At 34.4% G+C, this 14325-nt stretch overlaps 1 protein-coding gene across 1 annotated transcript; it reads left to right on the top strand.

The window, feature by feature from the left end:
* Positions 1-2505: 2505 nt before the first annotated feature.
* On the top strand, positions 2506-6319 carry LOC112421070 (uncharacterized). Its single transcript, XM_024781166.2, has 6 exons — positions 2506-2685; positions 2780-2835; positions 4563-4686; positions 4774-4880; positions 5950-6016; positions 6107-6319. Exons 1-6 carry the CDS (start codon positions 2604-2606, stop codon positions 6208-6210), a joined length of 540 nt encoding a protein of 179 aa, XP_024636934.1. The 5' UTR covers positions 2506-2603; the 3' UTR covers positions 6211-6319.
* The last annotated feature ends 8006 nt before the right edge of the window (positions 6320-14325 follow it).

Genomic DNA, 14325 nt, shown 5'->3' with positions numbered 1-14325 from the left:
ACTTTCGACCTATTTCCTTGGTCGGAAGCCTTTATAAGATTCTTGCTAAGGTTCTTGCAAATAGATTGCGGTCTGTGATAGGGAGTGTGGTTCAGAGTCTCAATCGGCGTTCGTTCGTGGGAAACAGATCTTGGATGGTATTTTAATTGCAAATGAAGTAGTTGATGAAGCGACTCGGTTGAACAAAGAGCTTCTTTTGTTCAAAGTTGATTTTGAGAAAGCTTATGACTCTGTTGATTTAAATTACCTGGATTCCGTGATGGCAAAAATGAATTTTCCAATGTTATGGAGGAAGTGGATATCCGAATGTGTTGGCACGGCCAAGGCGTCAGTTCTGGTTAACGAAAGTTCGACGGATGAGTTTCCTTTAGAGCGGGGACTTCGTCAAGGTGACCCTTTGTCGCCTTTAATTTTTTTATTAGCTGCTGAAGGTCTTAATGTGCTAATGTCTGCAACTGAGGGGGCGCATATTTTTACTGGTTACAGAATTGGTGTTAATGCAGCTGTTCGGTTGACGCATCTTCAGTTTGCGGATGATACTCTCATTATAGGTGAGAAGAGCTAGTTAAATCTTCGCACAATGAGATCGGTGTTGTTGTTATTTGAGGAGTTGTCAGGTCTCAAAGTGAATTTCCACAAAAGCATGTTGACTGTTGTTAATATTCCCGTCTCTTGGTTATCAGAGGCGGCTAAGTTGATGAATTGTCGAAGAGGTGCCATTCCTTTTGTCTATTTAGGGCTGCCTATAGGAGGTGATTCTAGAAAACTTTCTTTTTGGAAACCTGTTATCGACTGCATTGTCTCGCGCCTGTCGTCGTGGAACCATAAGTTTCTATCCTTCGATGGTCGTCTGGTCCTTCTGAAATCAGTCTTGTCCTCTCTTCCGGTTTACTTTCTTTCCTTTTTCAAAGCCCCTGCAGGTACAATTTCTTCTATTGAATCTATTTTTAAATTTTTTTTTTGCGGGGGTGGTGAGGATTTTAGGAAAATTGCTTGGATAAAATGGGAGTCGATTTGTACTCGAAAGGAGGAAGGAGGTTTGGGGGTTAGGAGGATAGACACTTTTAATTTATCTTTATTAGGTAAATGGTGCTGGAGGATGTTGGTAGATAGAGAGGGTTTTTGGTACCGTGTTTTAAAGGCTCGCTACGGGGAGGAGGGGGGTCGGTTGAAAGAGGGAGGTCATCATTGTTCGGCTTGGTGGCGGTCTGTGGGTAGGGTCCGAGAAGGGGTTGGTGAGGGTGTTGAAAGTTGGTTTGATAACAACGTTAGGAAGGAAGTTGGTAATGGGAAGGGGACTTTTTTCTGGCATGACATATGGGTTGGGGATATTCCTTTGCGTTTAAAATTTCCCCGGCTTTTTGACTTGTCCGTTGACAAGGAGTGTTCGGCGGAGAAGATGAGGAGGGATTTAGGGGCGGCTGATGGGAGGGAGTGGGTGTGGCGTCGACGTTTGTTGGCGTGGGAGGAGGAGAGTGTGAGGGAGTGTTTTATGTTACTCCATAATATTGTTTTTCAGGAACATGTCGAAGATACTTGGAAGTGGTTGCTAGACCGTACTCATGGATATTCTATGCATGGGGCTTACCGTTTTCTCACTACTACGACCGAGTTGACGGACAGGTCCTAGTTTGTCGATATTTGGCATCAACATATTCCTTCTAAGGTGTCAGTGTTCGTGTGGCGCCTTCTTCGCAATAGACTTCCAACCAAGGACAATTTGGTGAGGCAGAGGGCTCTATCTCATGAGGAAGCATTTTGTGTGTCTGGTTGTGGCAGCCACGAAACAGCAACACATTTATTTTTGGAGTGTGAAGTCTTTGGTTCCCTTTGGTATCAGGTTTGGCTATGGCTAGGTATTTCTACGGTTTCACCGCGTGATCTTCATCACCATTACACGCAATTTATTACAATGCCTGGTTTGCATCAATCTACGCATCTGTTTTTCAAGATTATTTGGTTCACCTCGGTTTGGATTCTTTAGAAGGAAAGGAACGATCGCGTGTTCAACAACACGGTATCGACACCTTTCAACCTCATAGAAAAGGTTAAAATGACATCTTTTTTATGGTTAAAATCAAAACAGGCAGTTTTCACTTATAGCTATAATGACTGGTGGAAGCAACCCCTCCTTTGTATGGGCGTCCACGTGTAGTTTTTTGTCTGTTTTGTTGTTTTAGTGGTGCCGGATCTTGGTGCCGCTTTATTTCTTGTAAATATTCTTGAGTGGTTTCCCCTTTGCGCGTCTTGTACTGGGTAAACTACAGTTATATATATATATATATATATATATATATATATATATATATATATATATATATATATATATCATTTTTGTTTATTAAAAAAAAAACTTTTTTAAGCATGTAACAAATTAAACTTATCTTTCCCTAAATAAACAAATGAAACTTATTTTAAAAAAAAAAAAAACAAATATAATATAAATTTTTATTTCGTTAATGACTAATAAAATAATATTCTTATCGGAGGTAGGGAGCGAGTATCAAATTGTCTAGATGTGGTGCTAAAATAATTTCTTCTTCCCACTACATTGTACTAAGCTTCCGATTTGAAAAGTGAAAACAAAGAAAAAAGAAGAAAAAATGCAGCAAAGAAAATCAGCGTTGGGAAGACCTTCAGGAACCGATGGTTCTGATTATTCCTACCGTATGGTTGTTGATTCAAGTCAGTATTTCCATTCTCTAAATCCCTAATCATTCCCCTTTTTTCTATTTTATATTAAATTAACCTTAATTCGTTTTGATTTTTTGTTAATTAGGGTATCAACTTGTTGCAAAGGGGAAGAAACGTCTCTCTGTCTTATTTATCATTGAGGTACCATTGATTTTATTTATTTTAGTTTTTATTTTATAATTACAATGGATGCGTGGTAAGACCAGACATGTAGATGGTGGAAACTCGGCTTAGGTGGTTTAGACATGTAGAGAGAATATCGGTAAATTATGTAGTTAGGAGAATAGATCAGTTGGAAGGTAGTCTAATTACTAGAGGCTGAGGAAGACCTTAAGAAACTATGAGAAACTAAAGTTTCGGCAAAGTTGGTGGAATTTTCTGGCTGTTGGACAGTGTTTATCTTGGGGGGACTGGTGGTAGGCTTGGTTTTTGTTCCGGGTTGGGCTTCAGTCCATATCGAGGATGGACAGAGGACTTTGGTGCGCTTGACCGCACAGGAGCGCTGATCATTCAATTAGGATTGTTGATGTAATCCCTATATAAAGATGGTTTCGCGCCACGATTAACACAACACACACATTTCACCAACTCTTCCATCGAGTCCTGTCTATAGTTTCCCTATAATCTCACTGTGAACTAAAACAACTCTGTGGCATTGGAAAACACCTTGTATATACTATGTTGAATATACTTCGATCCGGTTTACACTAGATCAATTTTGATTGGAACTGGACTAATCTCTTACTTCATATTTTGGGGCTCCAGGTTTTGGCTCCAACAGGTTTCTTCATTTGTGTTTTAAGTTGGTTTGGAGAGGTAGTGTTTTTTCTGGTTTGTATTCATGTTAGCTTAGATGTGCATGTGGTTTTCTGGTTTTCGCTTGTCTGGTATAGGCTGTGCGCCTGAGCTTTAGATTTCTGTTGTGGACAAGGGGGTTCTTAGAATGTGTTTTATTTTTCTGTTGTAGTTTCGGCTTTGTACCTTGTTTCAATCGTTCTATCCTTGTAGTTTTCCGTTCCGATAACGTCTTGTGATTGGAAATTCGGGGTTATTAATAGAAGTTCAGTTTTTCAGAATCTTAAATGTGAATTAAAATATCCCTAAACATTATCTGTATAAGGGCTAATTTGATCTATAGTTGCGATTTTAAAGACCAAATTGACATTTTCAATTTTTCAGGACCAAATAGGTCTCTGTATACTTTGCCTCGGACTTAGTTGGGTATTTACTCATATTAGTATACGCCTGTTTCAGAGGCATAGAGACAATTGGAATGCCGTGGAATTGAGAAAACATTGGAGACAAGTTTTTATTTAGAAAAGATTTCTAGCTGAAATTACTGAACATAACAGGTCTATATTGGTTAATTATGCTCCTTCACTTGCAAGAAATGTGTAAAAAAAAGTTATCAATTGGCCGTGTTTTTGGTCCAGTATTACAACAACTCTACAATACATATTTATTTTCCTGCATTGGAAGTTTGGCATATTTGCGAATACGAGATAGTACTAATTGGATTAACTCGGTTTGATGTTAGTTATATTCAATGAAGAATGGTTATGAATTATTATAAAAAACTCAATATGGTTAAACTGTTTTGTTCTGCTCCTCAAGATACATTTGACTAGTAAAGAAACTATCTTAGTAAGGAAGTTTCAGTTGCGAGCCGGGAGTAGTTTTATGTTGTAATATTCTTAGCTTTATAAATGCCGTAGTCTATTTGTTTGATTGATGTTCATAGTTATGCAATAATTTTATTTTTATCTTTTTGAATTTTTTGCGACAAAGAATGAATCTGTATATTTGTATCAACTGCCATCTTTATTTTTGTCTTGTATAGATCTGAAATATTAAATTGTACCCTGCAGGCTTTGTTTCTGTTAATAGGAGTGATATTTGCATTTTTACCAGGAATAAAAGAGGATACACCAAATACAGTTGCCATTTCTTCTGTTATTGCTAGTGTTGTTTTGTTGATCATTGCCGATATAGGTTGCTAAACCTTGAACTTTATTATTTTATTGAGTTTTTTTATATGAACCTTTAAATTGAGCTATCTCTGTCAATTTTGTGTGAAAGGTAGAAGACGAAGCCGGTCGAGTTTATTGAGATTATATGCTGTTCTATCTTCCCTAGCATTGCTTCTATTCGCGGCTACTCTTGCTAACCGGTATTCCCTGCTGAAGGTAAATATGTCAATAATTCATTGAAGTTTTATAAGAAAATGCTTCCTTTTACAGGATATAGTTTTATAAGAAAGTGCTTCCTTTTACTGGATATTTGATGAATAATAGGTGTGTTTTATGTTTTTCTCTTTACATACTCCTTTTTCCCATGCCTTCTACTCTCTAAAGGGGTGCGGTTATGGTGCATAAGGAAATTCTTATGCACCCTGCATAAATCCAGAAATGGTTTTGGAGTACAACTCACAGAAACCATTTCCACAGCAAAATGGTTTTGGCATAATTTTATACAAAACATACTATGATTTATGCAGGGTGCTGGAAACCATTAAGTATATCTAATGGTTTTGGAGTACAACTCACAGAAACCATTTCTGGATTTATGCAAGGGTGCATAAGGATTTCCTTATGCACCATAACCGCAACCTCTCTAAAGTGCAACTTGCATTTCAAACAACCCAAATCCCACAATGACACATGCAATCATTTAAAACAAGCCAAATCCCACAATGACACATGCATTTCAAACAACCCAAATCATAGGACTGTTCAAACAAACTTAAAACCTGAACCGAACCAAACTGCACTAAAATCAACTGATCCATTTCTGTGAGTTACAAACTGAACCTATGTTTCAAACACAGTTTGCTAACCTGACCGAACCCAAATAACCGTACTTAAACTGCAATAACCAAACTGCACAACACTCAATTATTTTCAAGTTTCAGCAGTTCATTTTCAAAACTCAATCACAGCCCAATATAGAGGCCCAAATCAAAGCCATTTGCGGTCGCGACGGCTGCTAAATGCTTGTAATAAACCTTGTTTTAATAGCCATTTTTCCGGATTTGAATGTTTTTGCTCAATTACCTTGAGTCTTATATGCACTATCCCACTATAGCGCTTTTTAGGTCAGCAGCTACGCGCCGCTTTCCGAGGCTGATAACTTTATGTCTTATCAGCTACAACATATGCATATTAATTTCAAATGCATTTGCTACATAAATTTATTGTTGATAGTTCACTTTTTCCTCAGAAATGCCCATTTGATTGAATGGAAATTCTTCTGTAGGTTATCCAGTATTTTAGTAATCGGGGAACAAGCAGTTTTGATGCTGATTTTCCTAGTCTTCAAACTGGTAAAAATTTCTTTCAAATTCTAAATATTTTGTTCATGTACAAATCGGTGTCACAACATTTCTCTTTTAACTTGACTTTACGCCGTACAGGTTTGTTGGTATATATACTCACTTTTTCGCTGTTCAAGATTACTACCATCAAAGCAGTTGTATTCCTTCTTTTTAACATGACGCCTCCCAAGAAAGCCTCTTAGCCTCATGGTCATAGATTTCCTTCCCCACTAATCTGTACTCCATCCGTTTCAAAATATAAGCAAATTTTACTTTTTAGGTTCATTCAATTAATGATGTATGTGGTTCATATATATGAACCACATACATCATTAATTGAATGAACCTAAAAAGTAAAATTTGCTTATATTTTGAAACAGAGGGAGTATGAGTTTATCTTCTTTTAGTGATTGAGGGAATCTGACTTAAGCTCATGTAGGTTTTTCCCTGCAAATCGTTCCAAAGACATTTGCTTTTTTTATGCAACTTTTAGTTTTTGTATTGGAGTCTAGAGCTCCTATTGAACTATTACATCATATTTATTATGTTTGGATGGTGAGTTTCGGAGGGGATGATTTATTTTCTATTTTAAATTATAGACACTAAGAGTAAAAAGTAAGAGTAAAAAAAATTAGTTTTTTTGTTTGTTTAATAGTGCAACATTTCATTAGCTTTTTTAAACATAACAGTGCAATATTTCATTCATAATGGCCAAAAGCTTCGTCCTAATTGGCCGTTCCAGATAAATTTTGCCCGGATTGAAGGATCGAAAGAAAGTAAATTTAAAAACTTCTGTGAACGGGGATGGGTTTTCTTAATGCAAACTCTTAGATAAATCCTTACATATATGTGTTGCTTTTAACTTTTAAATCAATCAATCTAAAATATTTAGACACCAAACATAGACATCTGCTAAGTTAGGTTGAATTTGTTTGCTCGAATCATATAATTGAAAAGTTGAATCATATAATTGAATAGTCTGTCGTTTCTAAAAAATGTTTGAGATTTTGATTTTTTTTTTTTTCTTCTTAAAAAGGGCAAAGATTGGTTTACAATATATTATAATTTTTCGATTTGGTATATCATTATATTTGTGTTCACCATCCCTCCAAATAATCAGCAAAACATAAACTCATTCAATCTATATATTCATTACAACAATAAAAGTTTATAGATTGAATTTAGTCTGTCCAATTGATTTCACGGAGTGTGGTGATAAAATTGATCTCGCGTTCGATTATTAACAATTAATTGTTGATACTCATTAATATTTAAATAAATATCAAATAATATATTTACGTTGTAAATATATTTTAATTTATCTCCGTGAGTTTAGTTCAATTGGTAGGGGTATTGCATTTTATATGCAGGATCCGTGGTTCGAACCCCGGATAAACCCCACTTCTCCACAATTTAATTGTGTGAATTTTAACCACTAGATTACTTAACAAAAAAAAAAAAAAATTAATTTACTCTTTCCAGTTATAATATAGAATATTTCTTTTGTAGTTAAGCGTATAATCTCCTATGTAATAGACCTTTCGTAACGTAATTCAGACAAAACAGTTTTGTTGTATGTCTCTCTTTTCTCTCTTACTCAACATGGTATCTAGAGCCTTTTGAGAGGCAACTCTAAATCGTGTTTACTCAATGGATCCATTGTCATTCGGGGAGAAATTTTTTCGATAAACTATGTTTCAACTCCGGTTTGTCCTCCTTCACTACCATGACACTTTCTGACATCTAAATTCATTAGAAACCACCACTACCATTGTCGTTCATTATGGCGACCTTTCTAAAAACCTACTACACCGCAATCCATAGTTTGTCTTGTCATTGAAATCTCCGCCGCAGATAACCTTTCACGCGGTGACTCTTTGTATGGCGTAAATTCCCACACGTGCCCTTCACATGAGTGCACATTTGGCTGTTTTTTGTCTTGAAGGACTCAAAATTACAAATTCGGTCTCATTTTCAGTTATGATCCACGAAAACACATGCTCATTTCAAGCAGCTTGTAACATGTAACATGTGAGCTCATTTGGTTGAATCAGCTACTCAGAGAACTTCAATTAGAAGAAGCACAAATAATGTCATTTGTATGTGATAGTCAAGGCACGTTGCATATTGCCTTAAGTCTATTTGGCGGATGTTTTTACAAAATCCATCACAAACTTTGCCAATTCAAATGATCAATTGAAAATGTTTTTACAAAATCTGTGCAAGGTCCTAGAAGAAGTTATATATGTGGCTTGCTATTAAAAAAAAGGCTTAATAGCAGTTTTAACCCCCTAACTTTCCCAAAGTTGATATTTTGGCCCCCTAAGAAAAAAAAACTACAAAACCACCCCCTAAGTTTTGCATCTGTGGCAGTTTTGGCCTCCAAGACCAATTTTGACTCGGTCTACGCTGATGTGGCACCCCAAGTGAGGTGCCACATGTTATTTTTTTTGACCAAAAATTGGCATTGGGGACCAAAACTGCAGTTGCAAAACTTAGGGGGCAATTTTGTAGTTTTTTTTAGGGGGCCAAAATCGTAAATTTATGAAAATTAAGGGGCGAAAACTGCTATTAAACCTTAAAAAAAATGTTACATATGTCTCAAGCTTGACACATTTAACTTATATGCTCCGGCTTGAGGGGAGTGTTGATATCCATTGATATTTAAAGAAATAGTAAATAATTATATTTACATTGTTTATAGATTTTAGTTTACTCTCTAAGTTACTTATCATAGAATATGATCTAAAATATTCCTTTGTAATTAAGTGTATAAATCTTCTATATAATAGACATTCTGTAGGACTATCCAGACACACAATTTTATCACATATCTCTATTTTCTTTCATACTCAACATTAACTGTTTAAAAAAAAAAAAGTCATTATATTTCTATATATTAAATAAAATAACATTCAATGGGGTGATTTAATCGACAACAGGCAGACCAACAATAAATTTTTGAATTTTTTTATTCTATCAATTGTAAAACAAAATTTTATTCAAATATTTGACTTCTAGTAGGTATTCACAATGACGTAGTTAGCAGATGAACACTCATTTATTTTTGTATAAATTTGACTGCCTTCTAAATCAAACTCATGTTTTTTCATGAAGAATAGTTTTTGTTTTTGTGACGGCTATAAACTTAACTCGTTTCATCAATAATAAAAGTACTGAAACAAGTACAATCTATGGGCGGCCTTAGTGAAAATAAAGCTTAACTCGTTTCATCAATAATAAACATCTCTAGGTCGGATTTTCAACCCACCACAATTCATCAATAATAAAAGTACTAATGCAATTGTGTATATCGGCGAAAATAAGAAAACTAGCTATAGATGTTTGCTAACACATAAACAACCTTATTGACTTGTCTGTCTTCTAATAAACTCAATACACGAGCCATGTTACCAAATCTCCGATACTATATTCTTCTTAATTGGCTCAACAGTCCAAAATATCTAGAGTCTGCAACTTGGAGGTTGCAGTCCAAAATATTTTCGAAAAAAATCAGAATGTGTAACTGCAACTTGGAGGTGTGCTATTTGCATCTTACGTAGAATCTGTAGATGATTTGAACAAAACAATTGGCCCATAACGTATCTTACTCTGTCCACGTTGTTCAAATGTTTGTTTTTTTTTTTTTTTTTCTCTCAAATAGAGCTTCGAATTGATGACATTAGTTGAAAAAAATGTGTTGTTTCCCTATCATCTAGAAAGGAAATGAAACTCATACCCCACGTCAATTACAACTTGAGAGATGATTTTAACATCGTATATATCCGCACAAAATTAATATCTTCTATAATTCTCTATTCTTTTCCGGTTTTGAAAGTATTCTAGCGGTTAGAATATCTTCTATAATTCTCTTAGTTGGTTCTAGACGTTTAGCTCATTGCCGCTTTAAGCGCTCTTAGTCTCCCCAATAAATTGGTATTAGAGCCTAGTTAGGCTTGCTGGGGGAGTGGGAGCAGGATCCTAGTATGGATCATCCTAGTGATGTGGGTTAGTCACACTTGAGGAGGAAATTGTTAGAAATCAAGTGTGAGAGATAATGTTCCACATTGATTAGAAATGGAGCAAACGTTGAATATATATAAGAGGAAACCTATAAAAATTCAGTCTTAGGGTTTTGGGTAAGAGTGTGGTCATGTCTCTCTCTTTTGACAGGTCCTAGATGTATAACCCATTGCCGCTCCAAGCGTTCACTGATCTCCCAAACACAATAAATATAATTTTTCATTCGAAAGAAAATTATATCTACTGCATTAATCCATGTACATTTCCACTTGATTTAAGTTCAATCGGATGGTGAGACATAGACCCCAAACCATTTTTCTTCATCTACGCAAGTCCCAAATGATATATAGACCTAGTTTCGTTAAATAGTTTAATTAAGTGTTTATAACTCATTATATAAGTTCTTAAAAAAAAAAAAAAAACTCATTTAATATAAGTGTCAAACTATTATCATATAAATTATAAACGGTTTTCAAAGTTATCTAGAACAAATTATTCTTGCTTGCTCTTGAATTTACATAATCTCCCTCCTTCGTTGTCAACTATTTAAAATAATAATCTCTAATGTTTGAAATATTTGTCTTGTTAGTTCTTATTGATTTGTAAATATGTAACAATATGTGTTATCCAAAATATTAGAGATTACTTGAGCATTATAGTTATTTGAGAGCATATCGTGTCTCTTTCTCTTTCTTCTCTCCTTCTCAAATCCTAGCCATCGATTTTTTCTTCTTCTTGTCTATTGAAAGAGGTGATTTAGAGTCAATTTTGACCCAAAATCATCCGTCCGACTTGTTTTTTCTTCTATCCTAATTAAATAAGTGATTTCCACATATTTTCAGTTTTCTTTCGTTTGTTTTTGTGATTTCTTCGTCTCAGCACGACTCTATTTGTTTTGATTTCTCGTCTTTGTGCGGTGTGTTTTTGATTTTCCGTCTTAGTGCGGTGTTTATTTGATTCAGGTTGAAGGATTAGCTTTGATTAAGTGCAGATCTGATTAATGACTTTGGCGTCGTAGCCGTTGCAGATCCAAAGACATGAATATTCTAGAGACTTTAATATAGTCATATGTGTAGGCATAAATACTTTGTTGTTTTATACTATTAATATGGATGTTGTGAGTTTCTTCGCAGATTCATCATTCTTATTTTTAGTGCCTTTGAATATGTATTGTATCGATGTAATTTATCAATTTGAATAAATGAATATCGTTTATTTTTATAAAAAAAAAAAAAAAAGTTATTTGAGAGTAGGGAATGGATAAACCCATTGCCAATTAGGGGAAGTTGACCCCACTTATAAAACAAATTCAAAACTAATAATGAGATGATTTTATACTTTGACTCCTCATGAAATATGATGGATGATGCCCCCACATGGTCCCATTAAAAACGCTCCAAGACAAACTAAACGGAGGTTTTGGTGTAGAATCTTGGAAAAAGTATAGTTTTTTTAATCCTTAAAAAAAAGTATAGTTTTTTAAACTTGCATTTTTCGTTATTTAAGTAAAATTAAATAAACAATTTTGTTAATAAGTGTCTCCGAGGTATTCTTTAAAGATTCAAAAAGAAGAATTTATTTTATAAAAAGTTAAATATTATAATTTCTAATGCATTGGTTATATAAATTTTTAAAATTTACCATTTAAAGATCTTAAAAGTTTTTTTGAAGAAATCAAAATGAAATATATAACTGAAAACGGCTTCTTTTCAAGGTACAAGGTGTACCATAGAAGACAACCAAAAGATACAATAACAGTTCAGATGTAACAAAACAAAAATGAGCCAACACCGCACAAAAGAAAGGGTTTTAACACCAATTATGAAAACTATAAGGAAAAGCAACAAATTTAACTTTATACCACCAAATGATAGGAGTTCAACGGCCTCCAAAATCTGATAGGGAGATCGTTCTTGACCACGGAATAACATTTCGTTCCTTTCCTTCCATAACATCCACACATTTGCAAACCAAATCAAATGCAAAAGAGGGCATCTTGATTTGCCAAAACGTAAAGAAGTGTCAAACTGATAAAAATGATTGACAATATTACAAGGATCCGCCGCATAAACACAACCAATTCCGAATAAGCTGTCAACTCTGGACGAAAAAATTACGAGATAAAAACAAGTGAGTCTCCGACTCCTGATGACCACAACCAATGACACACAGCTGGTCCTCTAAAGGAATAATGCCACGACAAAACATATTTGTCTTAGAACGCAATCTGTGCCTAAAAAGACGCCAAACAAACACCGACACCTTCAACGGAACATCCTTTCTCCATAAGAGAGCCGCTCAGACATGATCATTGGGAGGCATCCTATCAGTGAGCGTGCGATAAGCCCCAGTGACCGTATACTCGACACCAGGATCAGGAGCCCAAGATCTTAAAAGTATCATAGGAGCACCCGTTAACATTTTTTTAAAATAAAAGCCGGTAGCCGAACAAACATATTATCCATGTAAGTTGTGCTCTTTTTGTTCTTATTTTTGAATTATATTGTATTGTTGAGATTTAGCAGATTTTATCCCAACTTTTGTTATATTCTAAACTTATACATGTATTAAAATTAAGGAATTAATTAGTGCTATTTTATATTAATATATAGAAATTGAAAACTTTGTAAAGAAGATCAAAATTTGAGTCTCACTTAATTAATGAAGTGGAAAAAACAATAACACAAAAATTAGGACAATCTTTTAAAAAAATCTTACAACACTTTTAAAATATGTTAAATTATACTTTTGATCTTTTAAGTAATTTTTTTGTTTTATGGTGGTCCTTTTTGTTTTTTGTTACAAACACTGTGTATTTTTTTTTTTTTTCGAGGAAAAACACTGTTTTAATTTGGATAGTGTTTGAAACTTAAGAAGTTAAAATGTAACAAGAAAACTGATGAAAGGATCAAAGTGAAAACTGCAATGCAATTAACCGAATGTTGTATCAAAACTTTAGAATAAGTTAATCTCCTCTAACACATAATATTAAGTTTAATAAAATAAAAAAATTTAAAAATCTTTCAAAACCGGTTGGATGGATTAGATGGATGATGAATTGATGAATTAAATGGTTATCCTCAACTCATTCTCTATACGGCTAAATGATGGAAGAGACTAATTTATTTTAATATATGTAACGTTTTAAACCAACTTAAAACTTTTAAAACATAAGAGATCAATTTAAAACTCTTAAACCATAAATGACCAACTTAAAAATTCAAATAAACATAAGAAACCATCATTTAAACCAAACATTATCCCCGTGAATTTAGTTCAGTTGATAAAGACAATATATACAATATCCGAGATTCGAAAAAAAAAAAAACCAAACATTCGAAACTTGAAGTTGTGCTAGTCGGCAGTCGCACCAAACGTAGAATCTGTAGATGATGAGAACTTGAATAACTAATTTAAACAAAATAATTGGCCCATAACGTGTCTAAGTTCACGTTGTGCAAATTTTTTGTTTCTTTCTCAACTGAGCCTTCGAATTGATAGCATTAATTGAAAAATTGTGATGTTTCCCAATCATCGTCTAGAAAGGAAATGAAACTCATATACCCCACGTCAATTACAACTTGAGAGATGATTTTAACATCGTATATATCCACAAAAAATAATATCTTTTGCAATTCTCTAATATTTCTAGTTAATTTTTTTTTCTTTCTTTTTCGCTAAACCTAAATCAGGAGAAATGACAGACATCAAGGGGAAGCAACGATATCCCAACTAGGTTAACATCCCGTTGGATCCCATCATCTACCGCAAAACTCAATATTATTAAAAAAGGGGAAAAAGATAAAAGAGGAGGACTAGACTAAAACCCTCGGAAAAAACGAAAAAAAAAGAAGAAAATACAGAAACAAAAAGAAAACAACCGCCTAAGGAAACCTATAACAAGGCATACCACAACGGTCCAAATAAAACTCCTCCTGCAAGTTAGGAGGTAAAACCGACAACCACACTGCCCCATGAACCGAGTGACCCAAATTAACAAACTTATCCGCACAACAATTACCTTCACTGAAAAATATGACAGGAAATAATCCGAATTCAAAGAGAACAAGCAATATGCCAACTGTTTCAAAGCAAAACCGGCACCAACGAGCCCCAAAGAGCCCAAAGGCTCGACAACAAATTTCCTTTGTCATTAGAACAAAATTTTGTGACTCTAAACATGTCAATACCAAGAAGGAATGTGCCAAAAAAAATAACACAAGCTTTTTTTAAAGCAATTTCGTGTCTGAGTTACCAAACCACATACATTCCAATACAAAACAATCATTGATTAG

This window comes from Medicago truncatula, chromosome 4 (genome assembly GCF_003473485.1).
Source record: "Medicago truncatula cultivar Jemalong A17 chromosome 4, MtrunA17r5.0-ANR, whole genome shotgun sequence".
Taxonomy (NCBI): Eukaryota; Viridiplantae; Streptophyta; class Magnoliopsida; order Fabales; family Fabaceae; genus Medicago; species Medicago truncatula.
Note: the sequence above shows the minus strand (reverse complement) of the source record. Positions and strands in the feature narration are given on the sequence as shown.

Coding starts and splice junctions, on each gene's coding strand:
- LOC112421070 (XM_024781166.2), top strand. CDS start 2,604: ATGCAGCAAAGAAAATCAGCGTTGGGAAGACCTTCAGGAACCGATGGT. Junction 2,836..4,562: donor CTGTCTTATTTATCATTGAG/GTACCATTGATT, acceptor TGTACCCTGCAG/GCTTTGTTTCTGTTAATAGG. Junction 4,687..4,773: donor GTTGATCATTGCCGATATAG/GTTGCTAAACCT, acceptor TTTGTGTGAAAG/GTAGAAGACGAAGCCGGTCG.